Raw genomic sequence first — 25,854 nt, 5'->3', positions numbered from 1 at the left:
ATCATGGCTGGCTGACTGACTGACTGACTGGTTCTGGCCCCATGTGACATGAGCGGTGGATCAATGCTGATGGCTGGATCATTAATACAGTTTCTCCCCTGTTGTGACCCAGCTAGCTCCTACCAGCCATGTTGTTAGTCTCTTCACTTCTTCATGATAGAGGAGATATCCAGAAACATACTCTGAAAAACAAAAAGAGAGACATTTGACCTATACAGTATAGGCAGTTTTCTGAACATGAATAACAATGTTCTACATCAACAAGTATTCCACATTTGTGTATGCAGCATTGTTGGCATATTTGTGCTGCCTTAGTTGATAAGGAAGCACTGTATACAATAGTAAATGTGAAATGTATAGAGTAGTGGGGTGTCATAAAAAAAGATTCAGTACAGTAAAGGTTCAGTACAGTTCAGTAAAAAGGTGCAGTACATTAAATCAAGTGTTTTTATACATTAAATAAATACTTCTTAAAAAATGCTGCTTTGTTTTAAATCTTGTGTGTTATCTTGTGTGATATTACATATTATGTAAGGTGCAGGTATGCACCTATTCACTTCATTCAATATCATCATTTCTGGTAAATCTATCTTCTTCAGCACTACTGTAATTTAAAATGTCTTTTTTTTATTTTTGACCTACTATAAAAACTCCAGGGTATAACATGATAACTTTAGAGCAGTCTGAGTTTTTTCCTATCAATGAAGTGACAGTCACTTGTTCCTGCTGTCTGTTTGTACTTTCTGAACTGAGCAGAAGTCCCACCCACACAGCTCATCACCTCTTTGAACTTGCATTACTGTTGCTCAGTCATTTCAGAGGAAAAAGACAAATAAAAATGCCCCAAAGCAGCTGTGTGTCAGTATGAGTCAAGGTAAATAAGGCACACTTGAGAACAGGAGAATATTAGGGATTATTGTAAACTGAAATCTGTGTGATCATGACAGTGTCTTTTTAGTCACTGCTAAACATAAGCAACTACCTTAACCTGAATCTAAAGTGGGAAACCATAGCACAGAGACATGGTGGATGTCTTCATTTACTGTTCACTAACAAGAGTTTAACTAAACCTATGTCTATAAAAAGAATGATTTCTTTCAACATATTTGGCAAAGACAGCAACTCTGATGACTGGCTAAAGAACAGGAAAGTTAACCACAGCATGGAGATTGTAACGGGCAGACCACAAGAAACAGGTTGTGCTGCCCCTGGAACTTCCATCACCTCACATCCTTTCACACGGTAAGTCACAGGTCCAGGCCACAACCAACCATAGGCCATCATAGCTAACTAGTCCTAAAGTGACTGACGTGTTTAAACTTCCTGTCTAGTTGCTTTTATTGTTTGTCAACTGAATTCAAGTTTAGTAGCTTTTAATCTTGGCATTGCCTTTCTTAAAAACTCAAACTGATCTTACTAAAATCATGACAGATTATTGGATGATCAGGAGTCTGTGACATATCATTCCTTCTCTGAACTGAAAAAGGCAGAGTCCAGATGTTCTGGACTAGCTTGGTGTGTTATTAACTCATAACTTGCCATTGACATTCGTCGACCCCCAGCAGGTGGCATCATGGGCATGTCCCCCTGCAGGGAGCCCAGTTCATCTGACTCCTCTGAGGTATGTAAGGACGGACTTGTGGAGCCACTTATGGATGACAAGCTCTCAGATGGTGGCCTGATCATGAAGCTTGTCTTCCTGGGGTTGGGGATGTGAAGCTCACTTCCTGTTGACTCCCGTCTTTCCTCTTCAATTAGGTTTCTGATAGTACTGGGCCTTAAGGTGCTGGAAAGCAGAGATTCTAAATTACTGGGATGAGGATGTTCTTCTTCATGAGTGTCCTCTTGGCTTGTTGCATTTCCATCCACAGTGGACATGAGAGATGTCCAGGCTAGATGGTGGTCCATCATAGTTGTGTGGACCTCTGAACTTTCATTAGTTTGAGGGATCTGGATTGCACAGTTGTGGTCAGACCTGGGTGGCATCCTAGGTTGCGGACAAATGTAGCTGGTTTGACTGTGCCCAAGATGAGCCAAGCTGTTGTGTCTTGGCACCTCCTGGTTGGGTCTGAGTCCACTGTAATGAGGCGGTTTCATATCCATCTCTGGAATCACTTTGAAGGTCTGAGTCAAAGGCCCATTGTAAGGTGATACATTGCTCATTACACAAAGGTGTGGTAAGGAGGCCTTCTTCTTGGACTTGTAAATCAAACTGTCATCTTCCATGTACCTCTCTCCATACAGTGTCTGTTTGATTTTTCTGACGCCTAAGTGCGATATTTCCAGAATGTTTAGGAAAAGAGACACACCAGCAATGGCAATCATAAAGACCATGAAAATGGTCTTCTCTGTAGGCCTGGAAATGTAACAGTCTACACTGTTGGGGCAAGGCAGCCTCTCACACTTATAGAGTGGCTCCAGCTGGACACCATAGAGTACATACTGGCCCAGGATGAAGCAGACCTCCACCACAGAGCGTGTAAGGATATGGATGATGTATGTTCTCAACAGAGATCCTCTAAGAGGAGCCTTCTTCACTCTCCTCTGCTCGTCCAGCCTCCTCAGCTCCCTCTCCATGCGTTTATGGTCATCCAGTGCTAACTCAGCCTCGTCCATTTCCTGCTTGAGCTGGATGCGTCTGCGGTGACGTTCCTTCTCCAAGCTCCGGATACAGTAGAGAGCATGGCCCATGTAGACCAGCGAGGGTGCAGACACAAAGATGACCTGCAAGACCCAGAAACGAATGAGGGAGATGGGGAACGCACGATCATAGCAGACCGCTTTACAGCCTGGTTGATCAGTGTTGCAGACAAACTCTGACTGCTCGTCATCCCATACATCCTCAGCAGCTGCTCCCAGGATCAGCATGCGGAATATGAAGAGTATGGTGAGCCAAATCTTGCCCACTATAGTGGAATGAATGTGGACCTCTTCTAGGATGCTGCCCAGCAGGTTCCAGTCACCCATGGTCAGCTTATCACCACTTCACTGCCACATATTCAAACTGTGGAGCCACAAAAAGGAAATACAACTCATTAGTTCCATACATCAGCACTGTTTTGTTTTTTCCCTGTGCAGAGCCAACAACTGAACATTGACTGAACATATGTGTTATCAATCACAATGTTTGCATACTTGATAGAATCTATGTGTTTCCTTGTTACCTTTACTTGGCACTTAAATAGACCTGATGCCAAGGCATCATGACCCTTCCTGGTTACCGTAGGTTCTACAGTGAAGTGGAGCTCCTGCTCAAATTACTAACTGTACCTCCAGATTTTTGGATCATGCTGATGTCATAGCCTAATGGTTGTAACTACCTATATAAGCAGAAGATAATTTATACTATTTATATATAGTACACATATAGGTACAAAGTACAAAGAGCCAAACGATGCCAGCCAACAAGGAGAGCAGTTAAGGCAGCCTTGTACTAGGAGGGAATGCTGGTGGAGTCTGAAGCAACCAGGGTCTCTTGGATGATAAATAGTTGTAAAGATACAGGAACTGAGGAGTGCTGCATACAAACTTCAGGGTCTGTTTTCAGTGATCCTGTACTATGTCATTTTATTGTGACTGGTTCCTCTTTTCAAGTAGTATCATTTCAATTATGTGGCTCTTCACTGTGCAAATACACCTACTCATACACTACAACAAAATCACCTCATGGACCAGCATTGTCCCTGGGGTCAATGCAATTTCAAACTGTCTAAAAATGATGTATTTTGCAGTATACATGTGTATAGTATACATGTGTTCCATGCTTTGAGACGTCTCTTCACCTCCCTGCTGAGTCCAGTATTTAGGATAAAGTCTGGGAACCAATGTCTCTTCTCCACAATTTCATGACCTGTCAGTTTTATAGTTCACATAATCCATCCAACCTAATGTATCTAACACCTAAACACTGAAAAATATCACTGATTATTACTGCAGACTGGAAAGGAACTGATTTTGAGGAAGGATTCAAAGCAACTACAATACTAGACAGGACTGTGGCCATTGTGTACATCTTGTAAACAAATAAAGGCTTGTTGACTTTTTTACTGCTTTGTTTGTGCCTAAAAAATCCATACTGCAATGTTATGATCTGTAACTGCTTTAAAGACCAAAAATGCTGTCCGATAAAAAAAAAAAACATTTAGCAGCACTTACTTGTCACTTGTATGGTTTCCCTCTTGGCCTGTAGATGCACTTCATCATTTTTATATAAGCATCCTGAAACTGACTGTGCCTCTATGGCTACCCCATAGAGGTGTTTGAAGGTCCTTTTGAGCTGATCCCAAATTCCAGTCCACATCCCTCTGCTCTTCTCTTTCTCTGTCCCTCTTTGTGTTCTGTGGCTTCCTGTGTGTCGGGAGTGCTCTCCCGTGTTACATGCTGGGTTCACAGGATGTGAGCATCGATTACCACCCGACGGGACACTGCCCCCACCCCTCTCCCTTCTCCCACGCCAGCAATGCCAACTCCAACCAGTGCCATCAATATCAGGCTTTCTGACAGAATGGAGATGTTTGTTTATGGTTGGTCTATCACAAAGGGCCCAAAACATAGATGAGGCTGAACCAGCAGCAAGACATTAACACTTAAGTTCATCAAAGATCAACCTACTGCTCTAGATGAACAGGTCACATCCTTACAGCACCATGTGCAAACAGCTTTTCATTTTACAGGTGTATAGGTACTGTATGTGCATGCATGTAAGACTGGCTGACAACACGGGTCAATGACACAATATCCCACGCGAAGATCATGACAGGACAACTACATGGATTTGTTATTGGTACATACTGTAAAAAAAAAAGTTTAATGATACTTTTTTGAGTAACATCGGAAAATACATCAAGTTACTTTTTCATGCAGACTGAGGTAAGTAGATTTCTGTGAATGTGATGTGTGTTATCACAGGGTCACAACATTATTAGCTTTGCTTAGCATAAAAATGAAAGAAACAACTTCAATGTTATAAGTCTCCCTAACACAAAATACAAAACACCATTAGAAAAGTTAAAAAGAAACTCCTTTAAAACTAACTTTTTAATTTAAACTTTAAAAAGAGAAAGTGATTTTGATTGATCCTGCTAATGTGAGTGCTCACTCTGTAAAGTCACATTATGCAATTCATTTTTTTTCAAAGCATTTATCTGCCCACAGTTCCTCTCACTCACTGAATAGTGAAAAGCAAATAGTACATATTACTGGCTTGATTTTAGAGCCCTGGTGCTTGGCTGCATAAAATGACCAGCTGTGCCTGTAGGGCCTTTAATTAGGTTTCCATCACACTCTGACAGAGTCAATGGAGCATTGATTTGATTTTCCCTTCAGAAGCTACTGCTATGGTCGCTGAGGCCAAAAGCCAGATGTCACATCAAGATCATTGGATTTGTTACACAACAAGCTTCATCACATGCTCCACCCAACTGCCTGACTGACAGCAGGACAGGCAAATATGAGGACTTTCATTCATTTAGAGAGCACATAAACATGCGGTAAAACACCTTCAATCTTACCTCCCATGTAGCCTATTGATGTGCACAGAAACCTGAGGGCCAGAGGGTTTGTTCCTGTAACACTGTCAACATAACTGCTGGTTCAGGTCATTAAGACAGTTTTGTGAGATGTATTAAGATTATTATTAAGAATATTATTAATATTAATATAAATATTGACAATATATAATGCTATTTATACATTGAAACCAGGCTGCACATTAATACTTATGTATACATGTGTAAGGGGCTTGTCTTTATTCAGATTTAGAGCAAAATGCTATGCTTTATTACATTAGTGATTAAATTATAAGATCCAATCAGATTAAAGAATATATCTATTTGAGGATAGATAGATGCATTTCTGTAGCAGTATTTGAAAAGTACTGTAGTACTGGTCCTATTTTGACCAAATATCTGTTTCCTGAATGGGGGGTGATCAGGGTGGGAGGCCTGTAAGGGCATGATAACAGACTGAACAATAGGTCTGTCAGACAGTACTGTTTGACCTCTTGAATGCATGGATTCTCAAAAATGTTTGAATTTTGGAAATTAATTTGCACTAAAATTATTCACTTGATCATCTATGACATCATCTGTGTATGTCATCACTGAGGCAATCCAAAAGTGTCAGAATATCAGTAATGATATACAAATGTACACACACTGAGAGAAGTATGCAAGGACAAGACTGGACATTTCCCTGTAAGAACTGAAGGCTACACCAACATGCTTTGCAGCAGGTGCAATGTCCAGCCCTGCTTCTCAGAGTAAAGAACTGCCTTTGGGAGTATGATAACTGAAGGAGGCTATAAACATGGCAAAAGTTTCATTTCAGTTTTTTTAAATAAATTATAATTTCAGTGTTCAGTGTTACCATCTAATTTGACACAATGTTTTTATGAAAAATGAATGTTCATTTTTATTTTATTTATTTATTTTTATTTTTTTTTTATTTTAGATACTTTATTAATCCCAGAGGGAAATTCTTTACAGCAGTGTCATACAATGACCAGCAAGGCACGCCACAGGCTAGGGTGAAGTGTCTTGCCCAAGAACACACAACAGTGACTAGGGAGGAGTTGGGATCAAACCACCAACCTTCGGGTTACTGGACAACCCTGCTATACCACTGCGCCACTGCTGTCCCCAGTTCATAAGAATTGTTATGTTCATAAGAATATTACTTAAGTGCTGTTATGTTATTGTGTGAGTATGAGTTTATAGATATATAGACTACTGTTATGAGGCTTTACAAACAGTAATGACTGCAAATGATCCCTGCTGGTCTTGTTGTGCTACCCTATACAGGACCAAGATTGTAATATTATTTTTTCCCAAAAAGTTACTAAAATGTCAAAAGTGAATTCAAAAATTGTTACTTTGTTGTTTGTAATGTGTAATTTAATGGTGGGATTGTTGCACCAGTGCAATCCTGTTGTATTTTGCATCCCTTCTACTAAGCTATTCTGTTCCCTTCTTGGGCCACGAAGGGAAAGGATGGATGAATTTGACAATTGTATTAAGAGAAGCCTTTGAAATGGGACATTTTCATGCCACTGTGTATTGTCAATTATTCATCATCACACTGAACAGGTAAGCAGTGGTGTTTATCTGTGTTATCTTACTGAACCTAACACAGATTTCAGGCTGCTAACTTGCAAATTGGCCTACAAAATGAAGTGTAGCAGTGTAGAATGCTTAACCTTGTGTTGTAGGAGAGAACACACTCTGACAGCAGATACATCACAGTACTACAGTTGTTATGTCCATGCATCATTCTGGTCAGTGTGTTGTCTCTCATAACATAATCAAAATGATCTTTTTGCCCTGACTGCACCAGCAGAATCTCCACCAGCATTGATCACTCAGCTTTCTGCGTTCTCATTGGTCGTCAGCCTTTGAATCTCCTCCTCTAACATAGTGATTCGCTGCAGCAACTCCTTCCTGTCCTGCTGTGCTCTGAGCTCAGTCTGCTGCTCCACCTCCAAGATCTTCCGCTCACACCAATGCTCCAACTGAGTTGAGACAGTCTCAAAGAAACGCTGAGTCACCTAAAAGGAAGGACACAAAAGTTCAAATATACAAATTATTCTTTGAATGGAAACTGCATTAAATTACAAAAGTTTGAGATGTTTGGGGTCAGCTCAGTCACCTCTATAGCATGCAGGTTTTTCCTCTCCTGGCTGAATGTGGGCTCACTGGGACGATCAATGAAGAACTCCAGTGTAGTGGTGCTGTCAGTGTGTATCCCTGCGACCCTCTGGCCACTCAGAAGTCTGCCACAGCTGTGGTTCAGCTGTTGGATCAGCCTTGGTTCTTGGTCACTGGTGCTGGACTGGCTGCTGCTGGAGAAACCCTCCCCACACAACGGCACCACTGCTGCTATGGCATTGTCCTGCACTCCCGGGTGCTGCCAAGGGGGGTCAGCAGAGCCAAGCATGAAGCCTGAGGAAGGTTTAGCAGGCAGAGGACACAGGGCTGTGTTCTCATAGTTATCTGATTGGAATAGAGGAAGAAGTTGAAAAACATATTATTCACACAAAATGAATATCTATATAACTGTGATAGGGACAACCCTGGCTGCCTTCCTAATAACAGGCTGCTCCATCGACACTGTGTGGAGGAGCACTACTGCACACACACACATGCACACACACATACAGTCACTCACTGTTAAGAACGATACTACCTCCTGTGCATTAACTTTGCTCTTTTATAAAGTGCAATATCCTTTTTCTGCTATTATATATTTAGTGTATATTGTCACCATGCCTGATCATTCTGCATCACAAACATTCATTTTTATGTATTCATTTATATTTATTATGTTTTTATATTTTTCTTCTTACAATGTGTGTTTCTATTGTTCCGGCCCAGAAGGCCTGCGAATGACTGTTGATCCCTCAGGAGGAGCTAGGGGTTGCTGCTGGAGACAGGGTGGCCTATCTGTACTCTTTCAGTCTCTTATAACCTGAGAACCTTCTGTTCAATGGGGTGTGACAAGTGTTTGCCACCTAAAATTCCCTGAGCATCTAATTCATCCAGACTGCTGCTGATCTGATTTGCTCTAACCCTAACCCGACTGACTTTCTAAGCTATCTTTACAGTAAATAATGGCTGACTCAAAGAGTGGATAAATGGTGCCTAGCTTCAGATGCAGCAGTAATCATCTAAAATAGGTTAGAGATAGTAGGGGCTTGTCCCCCACCTATTTCCATCACACAGGAGCAACAGGATGCAGTTCACTTAATAAACACAGATGTCACTAAACTTTGTAAAAGGCTGTCTTTACCTGGTGATGTGTTCATTTTCATTTCAAAATACGTCCTGCTCCCAATCTGCTCCAGCTGGGAGTTCTCTGCACTGTTGTTAGGTTTAAATGGCAGTATGTTGACGTAGGTTGCCAGAGATGTGCTGCTGTCTCCAGATAACACAGACAGCAGGGGGAGTGATTCCAGGTCGGCTTCAGCCACAGACTGTTCCACAGATGGTGACGGCTGGAGTTTGTAATACTGAGGCTCAGCAGGCATGTGGACATCCATGTCTTTGAGCTGGGACGTGCACCACCTCTTCAGTTCGTGTCTCAATGCTGCCTGCTTGGAGAGATGTCAAAAATATGACAAAAAACCCTAATGCTGCTTCTTTAGTTTTCTCATGTTAGGTGTAGTTTCATCATTGTTTTTTTAAAAAAGCTATATTTATGTGTGTGTGTGTGTATGAATTATGTATTTATAAATATTAACTCATTTTATGGTATTGTATGTATTTATACCTTTAACATTAAAATGTTTGGGATACCTGTGACGTCAGGGTTTCCTCTCTGCCCTTGGCAGCTTCCTGCTCCATCTTGTAAATGATGTTCTTCCTTTCTGCTGCTGCCCTTTCCTGATTCAGCATGTCCAACACTTTAATCTGTCCAAGCCACAGTATAAGAAAATGTCTGAATAAATGATCAGGGTTAAGGTTAGTATAGGGTTAGAATGGTGTGAGGTAATTGGCTCTAAAAGGTTTATAATTTGTTACAAAAATATGAGTTCAGATATGAGTACAGGTCAACTATAAACACTTTAAAAAAACGAATGTTTTTTTTGTTTTAGAAGTAAATAAAAAACTGCGATCTGGAAGCAGACCTGGTGTCGATTCCTGCGGTCCATTTTGACCAGCCTACTGTCGACCTGCTCGTGGATGTTGAGGATATGCAGCCTCATCTCCCCCTGCGTGGCTTTCAGCTGGCCCTCCAGCTTCTTCAGCAGAGGCTTGCAGTGACACGAACCAGCTGGTGCCTGAAGAGAACGGCCAATCTCAGCACAGTACAGTACTCTGCCAATGGTTTTTGTAGGAGGTGTGCTCAACAAAGACGCTCTCCACCCGATTACATGACTCTTCTAGTTGTTGAGGATTTGGAACTGTAATCTGTAAATTCAGTCCAGACCATGACTGCTGCTTAACAGTAAATATAAAGAAATGTATGTAACCTGTCTGATGTTGCCCTCCTTGTCACGGTACAGTGTGTAAAGCTGATACGTTTTTCCACCCTGAGTGGACCTGTTTCCATCATCCCCACAGAGCAGATCCTTCTCTCTGTGGAATTCACTCCTGCATTTAGTGAGATCATTTTCATTTAAAACCTGTAAATCAACACATAGACCAATCAGAAAAAAGTTGTTCTTCCCTTGCTGTTGTTGTAGAGCTTGCTGTAAAGGACTCACCTTGACAAGAGTTCTTTCTCTTTGTCCACTGCCAGGAGTTCCCCCCATCACAGAACCATTGTCCTGATCATGACAGACAGGAAACATGTAACATACGACTCAGTGTAGCCATTAAAAAAACATAAATTATATTTTAATGTCCGACATTCTGTCTTTTGTTCATAGTTTCTTGAACTCAGATTGACTGTTGGGCATTACGTAGCACCTGAGTTCATTCATTGGGACTGTGTGACAACACACCCCTGTGATGTGAAAAGGTGTCATTGGAAATTAGATTAATAATAATTGCGGTAATTTTTTACAGTTTTTTAAATACATTTAACATTTCATTATATTTTTACTATATATTTAACTTGCATTTTATTTCAGTTAGTCAAAATAATATGTATATTTTGGGTAAAAATAATTTATTAAATATTATATTAAACAAGTTTGGGCCTCAGATTATATTTTCCTTTTGAAATCATCATCAGCATTGACAGAGGGGTTGCAATGCAATGAAACGTGTTCCTTACATTATTCTGTAGTGTTTCTGCTCTAGTGACAGACTGAGTCCTGGGTTTCCTGATTGTTCTTCCTCTCAAGAAGCGGTGCACCTGATAACAACACACTGTTAGATTTACCCCAATAATTGCTGTAATCTAACAATCAGGACAAACACACACGTGGTTTACTGATATGATGAAAAACCTTTGGAGCTCTGGCCAGAAGAAGCGCCACTTCTTTGTGATTGTTGTCTCTGGCCTTGTCGAGGGCTGTTTTACCTTCCTAGACGGGAGATAATGATAGATAGCAATTATGAGAAACGAGAATTTTCAGGGGTCTCGTTGTATTGAACCTGAAGACGGATCTTACATTGTTTCTGACCATCCCATCAGTCCCAGCCTCCAGTAAGAGCTGGACACATTTCTTATGGTTGAGAGCAGCAGTCACATGGAGGGCTGTGTCCCCTCTCTACAGTCAAACACAGACACATTCAGTACTTGATGAATCCATTAAAACTTGATAAACCGACCTGTTGGGGCTGCCTCTACAATTCCTTGTTAAAAAGTCCAACAGCAGAAATAAACACCAGCTGAAGTCAGTGATGGTTCACAATGGGTCACAAATAAAAGAAACAATCATACAACTCAGCCTGCTGGGTGAATGTCTAGACCCTTGTCTGACCACCATTCACCCCTTTTTCTGGGTATTCTGAGTGTGGGCATCAGCCCCATGACAAGATCATATGTGGGTGTTTTGTCGTGAGGGTCGTGCTAGGGTCATCATGATACTGGACCTTGTTTCTCTCTGTCACAGAGCAAAATGAACCCAGCAGGATTTTCACCAGAGCCAGGTTATTGTAGCGAGCAGCCACATGCAAACAGGTGTCCCCCATCTGTAATAGAAGAGTCTTTAGTGCTTATCAGAGCAGTGTGATCTTTTATTACCATTTAGCCCTGTGGAGATACAGGTCTTTGCAAACGGTCTCAGAGAAGACTCACATTGTTCTTAGCATCTGGTATAGATCCTCCAATCAGCAGAAGGCGAGCAGTCTGAGCATGTGCATTCTGACACGCCAGGTGAAGTGCTGTGTTTCCTGCCTGAAAATCACAAACACATTATTCTAATACTTTATATCGTATGAGGTAATGGTAACAATAATCCAACCTTGTTCCTGATGTGTACATTAGCCCCGGCCCTGACCAGCAGTTTGATACACTGAGAGAATCCATGCCAGGATGCCTCATGGAGTGCAGTGTTGCCATCCTCAAACAGATAATCATTTAAACCACATTAACTGAGAATGAATGAAAGTTCCTGTGTGTTTGCTGACATTCACACTCAACCACTCACTCTGCTCTGCAGGTCCAGAGCACAGCCTCCCTGAATCAGAGCAGCTGTTGCTTCGCTGTTCCCCACCATGGCACTGCGGTGCAGGGCTGTCTGGTGACCTGAGCCCTGGCATAATGATGGAGGAACATGAACCAGAGTCTCGTGACTCATACCTGCTGACACATACACAAGGTTGTGCAAAGTTTGAGTTTAAACACTACGGACACAATGAAACATTAAAGCTGCAAGCAGCATTGCGGGCCCTCGCGCACCTTGCGATCCGCGGGGCTATTGCTGTCTTCTCTCCTATGCTCTCGTCTCCTATACTCTCCTGTGCTATGCTCTCCTCTCATTTCCACAGATATACAACAAACACATGTTTACAACCAAACTTTCCTGCTACCAGTAGGTGGCGCTATGACCGTATCATCCTATTAGCATATATATCTGTTCAGACTCGGGTCCATAGCAGTAGTGTAAGATTTTGTGCACATTGCATAAAGTATATGGGTAGTACTGCATAAAACACAGCGAGTTCCTTTGTAATGGCGAATTGTCAACTCTGAGGCCACACCCCCGCCGCACGGTAATACTTTTGAAAGAGTGTTGGAATGCGTCTATTCCCTATGGTGTCCTGAGTGGACACAGTGATTTTCAGCTCAATTGCATGAAGTATGTGAGGCTTGAAAAGTTTTGAAGCAGGGTCACAAATAGGCACAAAATGGCCACAAAAGTCAAAATGGCGGACTTCCTGTTGGGTTTGGAGCGGGGGTCCAAGAGACTTTTTTGTGCGTCTTGGGGTGATACACATGTGTGCTAATTTTCATGATCCTGTGTCAAACTGGTAAGCGGGGCTATGCGTTAGGGCAAGAATACAGGGAGTTCATTTGTAATGGCGAATGGTCAACTTTGAGGCCACGCCCCCACCACACCGTAATACTTTTGTAAGAGTTTTGGAATGCGTCTATTCCCTATGGTGTCCTGAGTGGACACAGTGATTTTCAGCTTGATTGGATGAAGTATGCGAGGCGTGAAAAGTTTTGCAGCAGGGTCACAAATCGCCAAAAATTAACATAAATTTCAAAATGGTGGACTTCCTGTTGGGTTTGGAGGGGGGGTCCAAGAGAGTTTTTTGTGCATCTTGGGGTGATACACACGTGTGCCAATTTTCATGACCCTACTCAAAACAGGCCACAGGGGCAGGCAGAAAAACCTATGAAAACACAACATTTTGTGTAGCCAGTAGGTGGCGCTCTGTCAAAGCCTCAATATTGTTGTATAGATGTGTTTAGGGTCAGACTCTGATCATACATGTGACATTTCGTACAGATCGGACAGAAAACGAAGAAGTTATAGCGACTTCCTGTTTCCTCTGAAATGGTCAAACTTTGAGGCCACGCCCCGGCCACACTGTCAGACTTTTGTAAGAGTTTTGGAATGCGTCTATTCCCTATGGTGTCCTGAGTGGACACGGCGACTTTCAGCTCAATCCGATGACGTATGCGAGGCGTGAAAAGTTTGGCAGCAGGGTCACACATCGCCAAAAATGGCCACAAACCTTCAAATGGCGGACTTCCTGTTGGGTTTGGAAGGGGGGTCCAAGAGACTTTGTTGTGCGTCTTGAGGTGATACATATGTGTGCCAATTTTCATAATCCTGTGTCAAACCGGCCAGAGGGGCTACGCGTTGGGGGCGCTATAGAGCCCTTTTTCTATGTGCATTTCAAAAGTCAGCAAATTTCAAAATTTTTCGGGCGAATGAATTTTTCTACCAAGTTTGGTGAGTTTTTGGGCATGTTAAGGCCCCCAAAAATGCGATCTTAGGGGGGGAAGGAAAAAAAATGAAAAATAATAATCCTAAGGGTTTCAATAGGGCTCTTGCACCATTCGGTGCTCGGGCCCTAATAATGCTGTCGCAGCAACAGGTTCAGAGAAGCATTCTTGACACAAGGTGCAGGTGAGAATGCTTCAGTCTGTTTCATGTGTGTGGCTCAAAACATGTCAGGAAAGCATCAAATTATTGCAGGGAGCAGATTTCCATAAAAAGGTTTCCAGGTAAACATTCCCAAATAGGATCTCACAGACACACAGTCTTCTGAGTTGTACTGTAAGTAACATATTTTAACATTTCTACAGGAGGCACATAAATCACAAGGCTAGGAAAAGCCAACAGATTCTTATTGGGTGCAGGAAGGGTTAATTCTGGCGTCCTACCAATAAATATCCTTCTATCGTTGGTCCTACCCAAAGGGTTCTATCATGGGCTCTGGTCCTATCGTAATTCATATGGTCCAACACTCATATATGTGACTGGATGTGCCTTTTCCTGCTGTCACGTGTAGCTGTGTTGGTTGGCAGCACCAAAACACATGCAAGACAGCGAGTGCCAGATAGTGTTGGAATCTCAGGTCCCCACCAATGTCAAAAGCAAATCTACACCCTTGTATACAACATAAAACAACAACCGTATTGTTCCCAATATACCATATTTTTTCTTAGAGACAACCCCCAGCTTTCAGTTACAAGACCAGGTCACATAATCTTCCCTCTGCTGGACCTGACCCTGTTCTCTACCAAAGAGACTGCGATGACATTGTATTGCAATGTAGATTGTAACAAAATCATCATAAAATAAATAAATTATGTGGAAAGACAATAATGATATGAAATGAGTGTTTTAGCACCTGCTCTGTGTTGTTGGTGACACTCATTCATGACCTGAATTCTTACTATCTCCTTGAATATTCACCATGTGACCTAAATGACATTTATTTCAGCGCTGCGGTGTTTGAGCTGGTAGTCAGATTATCTTCTCGGCCCATGGGCAACCTTTAATCTTTCCTGGTGATTATGAAGAGTCTTGAGCATTAAGCATGTGTACATACAATACTGAATCCATCATCCCACAATACTGGATTTCCATGTAGTCTTAGACAATGAGGGCTGCATGTCTAAATGTATGATTTTAGAGGGTTTGAGTGATTTGGATGTGAGTGCATAGACTCATCACTTCTGCTTTTTCCAGCTGCAACATCATCAGATAAATTGCATAAATTTAGTGCTCCATACAAACAGTGATATAGGCAGTTCAACTGGGATTTTTTTCTTAATGTTAGTTTGCCTTAGTGTAACCTGTAATTGTTTCTATGTTTTGACATTACAAGACACAAAATACATACAAGTACTGTATGTTAATGCATGACTTAAAAGCCCAATGATCTACAGTAGAACAAATGACCGGTCAGTTCCACATAAAAAAAGTGTAGCATGTTTACCTCTTTCTGAGCCTGCAGACCTCTGTCACCCTCAGCAGCAGAAAGGAGCATCCACACCAAACACCCAACGAGGCTGTCAAGAGCCGCTGCTAGCTGCTGGTGCTGCTGCAACAACACCAGGCTGTTTCTCAGTGAGAGGATGACAGCTGTTGTAGTGAATGACAGCTTAGAGAGAGAGAGGGGGGGGGGGGGTAGTACTTCTATATATAATAATACCTTCATTTTTCTGTCTCTGCATGCACACTGCAGCATATAATAAGGCTTAAAATGTGGCAGCACAACATGGCAGCTGACTTCTAGCTGCATTGACATGTTGTACCTTGAATCTCCACAGATTGTATTAGGCCTGCATGTCTGTGGTGAATCTTTCTGAAATGCATTCTGTGAGGATTAACATCAGGATACACAGATGAAATGTGATTTAGCCTGCTTTGCAAGGAAAGTTGTCATTTTAATCTAGTAGTATTCTTTTGTTGCACATGGTAACTAATCCAGAGCAATCCCGATCATGATATAATAACAGGTTATGTACTGTGGAAGTGTAAACTTTGGGTCAGACTGACATGAATGAGCCTGACAAACACACAACCATGAACAACAAGATGAAGCACTGGTCATTTTTTGGCCAAATAAAGGATGCAGAATGTATTTATTTAATTACTTCAAATAACACATCAACAATATACACAAATATATACATCATATATATACATGTATACATATGTGTCATACATTGCAGTACACAATAACATGGCAGGTTACAGGTAAATGTTGTTAACAGACAAGCTATAAACTGTGTAAGTTAAAGTGCAGTGGTCTGTACAAGATTAGGGAGGTGGAGACCTGGGTGTACAGGTCAACATGCAGCTCTGCAGCCAGAATGCTCTTCCAAAAAACAATTTGAATTTTTATTCACTCTAATAATGAACTTATTGAAGCTGATCACCTGTACAATACAACGAATCTTCCCCAAGAATACAATACAGTGTTTTAATGTGAAAATCACAACTCTACATTAGAGTGCTTTTCCAATGAGTATATTGGAATAATAAGACAAGACCAGACCAGACCAGACCAGATCAGATCAGATAAAACTTTATTAATCCCGAAGGAAATTCTTGTGCCAGAGGTATCAGGTTACATTAAATGCAGTACAGGGTATAAGAGTATGTGAGTGTCACTAAAATCCAAATCAGAGTACAGTACACAGTATGAGCACAATATATGATACATGGATACAAATATAGACCAGTGGAGGGAATGAGTGATGCATGACATGATCATCTACTTTAATCTACATTAATGATAATCTTATAAGTAAGACGTCATCACAGCAAAACAGAATGCATTTCTATGGACTGACAGTAATGCGTGGTGTTTAAAGCACATACAATAAAAACACTTGCTGCCCTTTATCAGACCCTGTGTGTTTCATTTTTGGTAGCAAAGTAATCTGGATCATAGTATTGTTCATCCCTTCGCCTAATGCTGAGCTCCCACCTTTCTTGGTACTCCCTGTTTAAATTTGTACCCTGCATGTATGAAAGAATGACACTTTGCAGATCTGGATAAGCAATACTCTCCAGCATTTTGGCAAACTGCTCCATCAGCCATGGATCTGGAGCTGGAGCTGGACGGCGCTTCTTCTTCACTACATGGATAATCAGAATGACAGTTAGGACAGGTTAGCAATCTTAGTTATTATTGATTTAGTTGTTTAGTGATTTAGTATGTAAATGTAAAAGTAAAAATCAGAAAAGCCTTCATGTTGATGACAAAGAACAGACTTTCTGACAAAGTTGTTCTTATTGTTGATTTTTTTTTTAGATTAGAATCAAGTAAATCAAGATATAATCTCAATATATTACTCAAAAGAGAAATCAATCACTGCATCCCTAACCCAAAGGAAATTCTTGTGCCAGATGTATCAAGTTACATTAAATGCAGTTAAGTACAGAGTATAAGAGTATAAGTGTCACTAAAATCCAAATCATAGTACAGTACGCAGTATGAGCACAATATATGCTGCATGGATACAAATATAGACCAGTGGAGGAAATGACAGCATTGCTTCCTTTTCTTTCATTCAAAGTTGCACATACACACATGCACACACATAAAAACACTCTTACCACACTTAAGGAATAGTATCATTGCACTGGACACTCCAAGCACACAGAAGACGAGTGCAATAAATCCTGCCGAAATTATCCACAGCCTGGCCGATGCATAGACCTGTCTGCCATCAAGAGTGTGCCTACCTGTAATCAAAAAAGATCCATTCAACAGGTCCATGCAGTCATTTTTATTCTTTAAATTATTAAGATATATTGCTTAATTTCTTCATTCCTATTGGGTTAATTCCAAGATACTTAATACATGTGGCTGCATGATGGAATGGGCCAGAAGAACATTCTTGTCTTGATGGAGACTAGATGTGTGTTTATGTGACACTGAATTCTTTATGGGGTCAGACAAGCAGGTAGCATGTACCACTCAAATATCTTTCAGCACAAAGTACTACCTATTATATATTTTATATAATAATAATATATAGTTTTATATATAATATTACTATTATATATATATTATATATATAATAATACTCACAAAAATTCATTCGCCCGAAAAATTTGAAAAAATTTGCTGACTTTGGAAACGTACATGGGAAAATGACTCTATAGCGCCCCCTAACGCGTAGCCCCTCTGACCGGTTTGACACAGGATCATGAAAATGGCACACATCTATATCACACACAAAAAAGTCTGTTGGCTCCCCCTCCAAACCCAACAGGAAGTCCGCCATTATGAATTTTGTGGTCATTTGTGGCGATTTCTGACCCTGCCACAAAACTTTTCACGCCTCGCATACTTCAGGACTCAGGACACCATAGGGAATAGACGCATTCCAAAACTCTTTCAAAAGAGTTACCGTGTGGCAGGGGCGTGGCCTCAAAGTTGACATTCGCCATTACAAAGGAACACTGTATTTCCTGCAGTACCACCAACATACTTCATGCAATGTGGACAAAATCTTGCAGTACTGCTATGGACCCGAGTCTCCCAGATATATATGCTAATAGGAGGATGCGGTCATAGCGCCACCTACTGGCAACATGAACTTTCTCTTATAAACATGTGCTTGTTGTAAGTCTCTGGAAATGTGAGGAAAGGAGAGCAGAGGAGAAGAGACTGCGATGGCCCCGCAGATCGCAAGGTGTGCAGGGCTGCGTGCAGCTTTAATCATTATTGTTATTATTATTATTATTTAATATATAATTATATACAGTGCTATATATTATATACAAAATCAATCATTTTAGTTGATTTTCACTAAGTTATGTGATTGTTTTCTCATACAATGCACAAGGAATAGCATTCATGTAATTAAGAGACTGGTAGGTGCCTCTCAGCAAAATAAGGACATTACTTATTAAAAGTGCAAAATACAAACAAACAGTGGATTTCTGTTTATTAGGAGAACACGCTGGACTCAGATCCTGGCTCAAAGTGTAAATTCAGTCTATGTGTTGTGAGTGGGTAATATAAAAAAGTCTCACCCCAGTACACAGTGTGGTTGTGGCCTCCAGTTTGCACCATGCAGCCATAAGTGTCGTCTTGTCTGAGAGAGATCCCTGCTGTCAGTCTGAGGATCACACACCTATCTTCACAAGGTGCTGGTCCCATTACTGCCATCCAGCTAACCTTGGAAGCCCCACTCCCTGTCAGATGTACTGTGTCCACTGATGTCTCAGTGGTTATTACATGACACATTAGCAGGGCCTGGTCTGTGCTGGGAATGGCCTTGGCAAACACAAAGAGCTCTGAAGGAAATATGACCAGAAGTAGAGTGAGGATTGAAGGTGTCACCTTTAGATCAAATTTACTTTACTACTTTAGTAGTTTAGTTTAGTAAACACTGATTCTGTTAACCTACTTCATCCTGTACAGGGTCACAGGGGAGGCTGAAGCCTCCCTAAACTGTTAAGGACACAGCATTATAATCCTATTAGGATTCAGAAATATTATGCATATTTTATGTACTTATTCAGCAGATAAGTACAGCTTAACATCAGCATGTTAACATGCTCACATTGACAATGTCATGTAATCAAATTTGTGTGAATATTAGGATAACAATTCTGTTCTTCCAAAAAGGGGACAGTAATAGTCCCAGTTCGGGTTTTACCTTGATTCTACTTTATTGTCATGCATGTATCCGTCTAGCTTTGTTGGCTAACACTAACACACTAATTGAACATGAGGAGTTCAATAGGCAATTTACATTTGCCAATCTGTCCAACACAACTTCAGACAAAGACATGCTAATTTATATATGTATTGAGTTTGGAATGACTATATACTGAGTTCAGTTTTGACACTGACAGCACTGGTCCAGCTCTTACCTGTTTTTGGGTTGACTGGTTGTAATTCAATTCTCTGGATCATATCTGGGCATCGCTTGGAAATAAAGTGTCTGAAGTCAGCATTCCTTGGTGTGTTATTGTTCCATTGCTGTTTAACTTTTATTGCTGAGGGAGTCTGAGGCGTCCATCTCTCAGATTCAGGGTCAAAACGGATAAAATCCCTCCCATTCACTGCCCAGAATTCAAAGGCAGTGACAGTCCCACTGTCTGATGTGATGCAGCCACGCCGCCGCTGCATCACATCTGGAAAGTAAGACTACAACATTCAGACAATTATCAACCAAAATGCAATTAACATGGTTCCTTTTTTTATTACTTACACACTGTGTCATTGACCAGTCGAGGGATTTTATTAAGAGATTCTATCATGTCATCACGTGCTGCTTCGTAGTGCTCAGGTAAATTCTTGGACTTCAGAGCTGGTTTAAGCACTTCAATTCTGTCATAGTACGATATGGGGACTCCATCATATACAGTCAGTTGCTCAAATAAAGGTTGTTGTCCTGGTTGTACATGACCAGTAGACAAGAACACCAGAGAGTGGGAACCTGAAAAAAACATCAGTGGGACAGCTCGGGTGACAGTTGGCTGTTTCAGGGACAAAGATGGGGCTGCCAGATGGATGTGCTAAGAGAGGACATGAAGCTGGGGTGCGAGAAAGAAGAAGCAGAGGATAGAGTTCTGTGCTGACAGCTAAAGATGACAGACTAAAGGAGGAGAAGACACAACGTGTTGACAGCACAAGCTTCCACTGCATGAACTGTCTGAGGCTGTAATAATCTCCCTGAAGAGATGTAGGATTTTTATGTGGGAAAGCAGTAAACAGCTGAATATGACATATATAATATTTAATGTTTGATAAATAGTTGAATGGTGTCTGTTAAACTATCACAGAGGTTTAGCCTTTCCAAGTGGAATGGGTTTAAATGGATCCTCCATTCACTTTAAAGTAAAAACCACTTTAGAAATTGCTGAGTCATTCGAATAGCTGAAATAGTTTAATACAGTGTTGTTTAAAAATAGATACACAGTTTAAATGTAGTCGAATAGCTGAACAGAGTGACAGTTTGATGGTTTCTGCAGCTTAAAGTATGACAAAGGTAAAAGTTGGAGGATTTTGGAGAAGATTCTCCAATTATTTCCATAGACTGATTTGTTTTTTGAAAAGCTGAATGGGTATAAATTTGGTAGGGTTTAATAACACAAAGTATGCATGGGTTGAGTGCAGAAGTGCAGAAAAACATATGAAAGAATAATACTATTAAAGAGAAAGAATGAAGTAAAGGTGGAGTGCTTTGCAGCAATCAATATAATAACTATATGAGACAACTAAACTAAACCTGTCCTGGGGCCTGTGAGGATAGTTCTATTGTTTCCCATCACATACATGACTCAGCTTTCATTTTCACTTTTGGAATTGTTATGGTTAAAGTTTGCTAAACAATGCTGGCTGACCATCTATGTTTCCTGACTTTTTGGTTATTGACATGTTTTGAATCCTCATAATCAGCAAAGTCTACTATCAGATGAAAAAATGTTTTAAGGTAGGTGCAGTAGTTCAGAAGAAGTTTAATACGTTTACTTACATGGATTAAATGTACTATATATATATATATATATATATATATGCTTGGTAATCTGTCCTAATGTTTTATTGGAAAATAAAAAAATGGGGAAAAAAAGCTTCAACGTCCACTATGTGAGAAGAGGAGCACAGGCTGGATTAGAGAAAGTAAGAGCTCTGTTGTCAGCACTCAGCAGCCCTAAAAGATCAGAAGCAGCACAGAACAAATGTTACTTACCACATTCAGCTTGTGACAGCAGTAAAAACTGAATTAAAATCCACTTCAACTCCTGCATCTTAAGCCATTTAACACACAAGAGTTTTTGAATAGGAGACAAAATGAAAGTAATGTTTTTAAGTTTAAATAGGACTGTGTCAGAGAACAGGTTAAACAAGCTGGGTGAAGAAAAACATGACGCAAAAGCTCACATGTTTAATCTGTTGGTGCGAGAGAGGTGTAAACCTGTTTTGAGTACTTTAAACTGATAACGCAAAACTATACTGGCTTGTAGTACAACAACAGTGACATTTTAGAATAATACTTCAATACTTGAAAAGTTAAGTTTGACCTGCAAGGGTTAATTTGAGTTCAACTGAATTTACATTTAAACTGTTCAGCTGTAACCTGGTTCAATTTTTTTTCAGTTCAATTCAATTTTACTTACAGTGGGTAGGGAAAGTATTCTACGGAAGCATATTGCATTCACTTGAGTAAAAAAATAAATCCAGTTTTTACCCGAACTTTCTGTTTTTATGAGAAAGATTCTCATAAACTGCTCCTTTTGCCTGAACAGCTGTAAAGTGTTGTCCAGTACAAATGTTACAGTCCCAGAATAAGGGGAGAAATAATAATAACAAGAAAATTTCACAAGAATTTTTGAGTGGGCCAAGGCGCGCTCGCCCACACTCTGCTGCTGGTCCGCCCCATTATATACCAGCAAACCTCATTCCTGATCACCGTCATATATCAAAGGAGCCACCATCATTCTGAATGGAGAAATCCTAAAGATGTGGATGCAACTTTGGCTGCTATTTTATGAAGTTGGGTAAAAGACAGGAACATGACGATTCAATATGATGAAGTTCAAGTCTTTAGGAGCTGTTTACAGTTGAAATGAAAATTTGACAGTGATTTGATGATTTGATCAGAAGGGTTGATCGCAGTTTTTCTGGATTTTTCACAGAAAGTGTGTGTGTGTGTGTGTGTGTGTGTGTGAGTGTAGTTGTGCATGTTCCTGTATGGTTGAGTATGTGTGTGTGTGTGTCTGCCTCTGTATGGATCAACACAGTGTAGTTACATTGGTTTAAATGAGGCCAATTCATTGTTAACGGGAGCGGCCATCTTAGATGATGTCATCAGAGAAGCCTCCAAGTCAGTTGAACACCTGTGGAGGTTACCGTGGGAACGGCTCCCCCAGCCTTCTGTTGCAGAGGGAGACGGTATCGATGACGTAATCAGTGAGGGCTCCAAGTCAGTTAGAGCTAGTGATGGGACAAATGAAGCCGAGGCTCGAGGCTCGCGCCGAGTAGAGGGGGCGTGTCAGATGAAGCCTTGCCTCGAAGCATTAGTCATTTTCGCTCCTTGACTCCTCTGCACTTGTTATGGTTCATCCCGAAGTGAAAAAGTGGATCAAGTACGCTCACTTTGAAGAGAGGCATGGCTGCATTGCACACAGCAGGAAGGTGTTTGAGCGGGCAGTGGAGTTCTTTGGTGAGGAACATTTGGATGAAAACCTCTTTGTGGCCTTTGCCAGGTTTGAGGAGGTTAGAAAGAGGTGAGAGCAGCCTGGATGTTTTTCCTCTAAATACAAGGCTTTAAAATGTCCAAACTGTGCGTTCTTTCACAGTTTAAGCGTGTTCGAGTCATCTATAAGTATGCCTTGGACAGAATCCCTAAACACCAGGCGCAGGAGCTCTTCAAAAACTACACCATGTTTGAGAAGAAGTTTGGAGACCAGAGGGGTATTGAGGACGTCATTGTCTAGTTTTCTACTGTTTGTTTTTGAAAACTTAAGAGCAGTCTTTAGTGTGTTTTCTTTGTGTTGTTACATCAACTCATACTTGCTCGTTTCTTTAACAAATGTTCATTGTAAATTTACAGAAAATTAAACTTTGCAAATGATCTGGGCATTTTTAACAGTGGCTCTGAATAAAAACACCGAGCCAATGGGAAGCAGCCTGTGTGACAGTTAAACTATGTACAGCCACCTGAAAGCGTCAGGATGAAGGGAGCAGAGTCAGAGAGCCACCGTCTACTGTTATTCGATGTCTTCTGGTCTGACGGGATGAGGCAGTGGGATGATGGACATATCTACAGGGACAAGAAGAAAGTCTTTGCCTTATCAGGTGTTTGTTGTGAATCAACAGCACCCTCTTCTGGTTATTTTTCAATATCCTACTCAAACCAAGTGCAGCACAGAATCTAGGTTGAAGAAAGAGGATTGACTTCCTGTTTCTTTAAAGAAATTGTGAGTGTATGTGAAAATATTTGCTGAGGTCTAATGGACTCACCGTCTGCATCTTCATCAGGTTCTCCATTGCTGGCTGAGTAATATTCTATGACTGTCCTGTACACACTGTAGCCCAGGCGCTTATACATGTTCATGTTGCACAAACAGATCCACAAAGAATCCCCCCTTCCTACGAGACAAGATTTAACAATACAAAATGCAGAATTTAACGTAAATCTCAGCCTTTATGTACTTTACTCTCTGTGCTGTAAAATAAAATATACTCTGGTACAGACTTTACAAAGATACAAACCTCTCTGAGAGTTCCTCCAACATCTCCATGAGTTTGGCAGCCAGGCCAAGCCTCCTGAACTCTGGAGCGACAGACAGAGCGGTGACGTGACCGTGCCACTCCTCATGAGCCACAGATCCCTCCGCCTCCCCCATTACTACAATAGAAAGGACACTTTTTAAGGTTAGGAACATGGTGTCTATGAGTTTCTGTAGCCCATCAGTTCACCACCTGGAGCTTCAGCAACAATGAAGTACTGAGGCCAGTGGGCCAGGTACTGGAGGTAAAACGGGATCCCATACTGGAGGTCAACGATGAAAGAAAATTACACATTTCTATTTGGCACAACAAAACAATGTGTGTAATGATACAGTTCTGTTTTAGTCCTCAAGCAAACCAATAAAGAATCATATACGAACTGTCAACAAATCCAGAGATTAGCCAGTTAAGTATGTGACATTAAAGTTCTGTTAAACTTTGCTCCTTATTTAAATGCATTTTAGTGCTTTACCTCCTTGTTCCTCAGGTCCGACGCTCAGCCCTCATACCTGCTTCTGGCTCCCAAACACCTCTGGCGTTCCGTGGAGTTCCCACATCAGTGTCAGTCACCGTTCTAACCTCCTCACCGGTCATTATCTCAGCGGACATCATCCATGGCAACCAGACCTTGGTCAATCTCAGCTACAGTTAAAGGAGGTACATCATCAGTCAAACTTTTTATTGATCATGTTCTGATCGCAGGTTTAACGTGTCTGTCACACTGTCTCTTTAAAGGCTTGACCAGGCTGCCTACGGCTTTGCATTAGGCCCTGCTCTAGTGCACTGGCCCACTAACAAAGGAATCGTGGTGAACTCTTGTTCTTCACCCTTTCTTTATTTCTTTCTTTCTTTCTTTCTTCTTCTTCCGTACGTTTCTTGGCGCAGCGTATCTTCAGCATACATCGACCGATTTCAGCCATTCAACTATCAAAATGTTCATCTCACAGAGGACATTCCATTTTTTCAAATATTAGGCCATTTCGGTGTCATTTTAAACATGGGAGTCTATGAGAGAACCCTTCAACGAGGGTCATCTGCCAAATGCATCTCCTCCTACAAAGTTCATGCTACCATTTTAGTCTTGAAACGCTCATTAGATGCTGCGCTATCAAACTTCTATTCAGAATTTTCTAATTCCGAATCATTTCCGCACGCCAGGCTCTCAAAGTTGGAGTGGTTTTTGAGGTCTCCTCTGCTGTTACCATGGTGACAGGCTGACTCACAGAGGGTGAGAAAAACGATGGAAGAAGGTGTCCAGGGAGAGGAGCTGCTGGGCTTCGTGGCTGGAGACCTGAGACGAGGAGAAAACAAGGTAAGTTGGCTAGGTAAGACTACGACAAAAAATGACAGGGCTTGAGGCTGGTGTCTTACTACATCAGGTAACATGAAGAACTGGTGCTGAACCAGAGGAGGAATGATGCTTAGGAGTCTTAGGAGGAGCGACACAGGGGAGTTACCTGGGGATGCTCCACCCAGCAGCTCTAGCACCAAGGACACCTGAAATACAAGGAAAAACCACAGGAAGGAACCAGGACAAAATGTCACACCACACAGCCTTTCAAAATTTCACCCCTCTAGGATCCCACCATTATATTAGGTCTTACTGATTTGTTCAGGCTACATCAAAACGTTACCCATAGCCAATGAAGAGACTGGGGGTTCAGACAGGAAGTCAGAAGCTTGCTTATCTAATCTTAGCAGTTAACTGCTGTTTTTGGTCATTTGGTGCTATAAAGTTATAAAAATGCATATAAATATGAAAAAATTATACATAAATTATATAAAATATATT

At 41.1% G+C, this 25,854-nt stretch overlaps 3 protein-coding genes across 3 annotated transcripts; all 3 read right to left on the bottom strand.

Moving 5' to 3' along the window:
- Positions 1–143: 143 nt before the first annotated feature.
- Positions 144–2,967, bottom strand: gja10a (gap junction protein alpha 10 a). Its single transcript, XM_028395371.1, has 2 exons — positions 1,540–2,967; positions 144–182 (listed from the first exon to the last, which is right to left on the bottom strand). The coding sequence occupies exons 1-2, from the start codon at positions 2,965–2,967 to the stop codon at positions 144–146; spliced, it is 1,467 nt and encodes a 488-aa protein (XP_028251172.1).
- A 4,390-nt stretch (positions 2,968–7,357) lies between these two features.
- Positions 7,358–12,187, bottom strand: ankrd6a (ankyrin repeat domain 6a). Its single transcript, XM_028396073.1, has 15 exons — positions 12,038–12,187; positions 11,852–11,950; positions 11,686–11,784; positions 11,481–11,579; positions 11,057–11,155; positions 10,892–10,969; positions 10,717–10,797; positions 10,202–10,264; positions 9,968–10,120; positions 9,623–9,775; positions 9,291–9,404; positions 8,785–9,085; positions 7,824–7,988; positions 7,645–7,742; positions 7,358–7,543 (listed from the first exon to the last, which is right to left on the bottom strand). Exons 1-15 carry the CDS (start codon positions 12,185–12,187, stop codon positions 7,358–7,360), a joined length of 1,938 nt encoding a protein of 645 aa, XP_028251874.1.
- An 11,116-nt stretch (positions 12,188–23,303) lies between these two features.
- On the bottom strand, positions 23,304–24,784 carry LOC114427646 (N-alpha-acetyltransferase 20-like). The gene is made up of 4 exons (XM_028395819.1): positions 24,535–24,784; positions 24,045–24,180; positions 23,793–23,921; positions 23,304–23,592 (listed from the first exon to the last, which is right to left on the bottom strand). The coding sequence occupies exons 2-4, from the start codon at positions 24,148–24,150 to the stop codon at positions 23,540–23,542; spliced, it is 288 nt and encodes a 95-aa protein (XP_028251620.1). The 5' UTR covers positions 24,151–24,180; positions 24,535–24,784; the 3' UTR covers positions 23,304–23,539.
- Between the last annotated feature and the right edge of the window lie 1,070 nt (positions 24,785–25,854).

The sequence above is a fragment of the Parambassis ranga genome, chromosome 22 (assembly GCF_900634625.1).
Source record: "Parambassis ranga chromosome 22, fParRan2.1, whole genome shotgun sequence".
Taxonomy (NCBI): Eukaryota; Metazoa; Chordata; class Actinopteri; family Ambassidae; genus Parambassis; species Parambassis ranga.
This window is presented reverse-complemented; position numbering and strand designations above follow the sequence as displayed.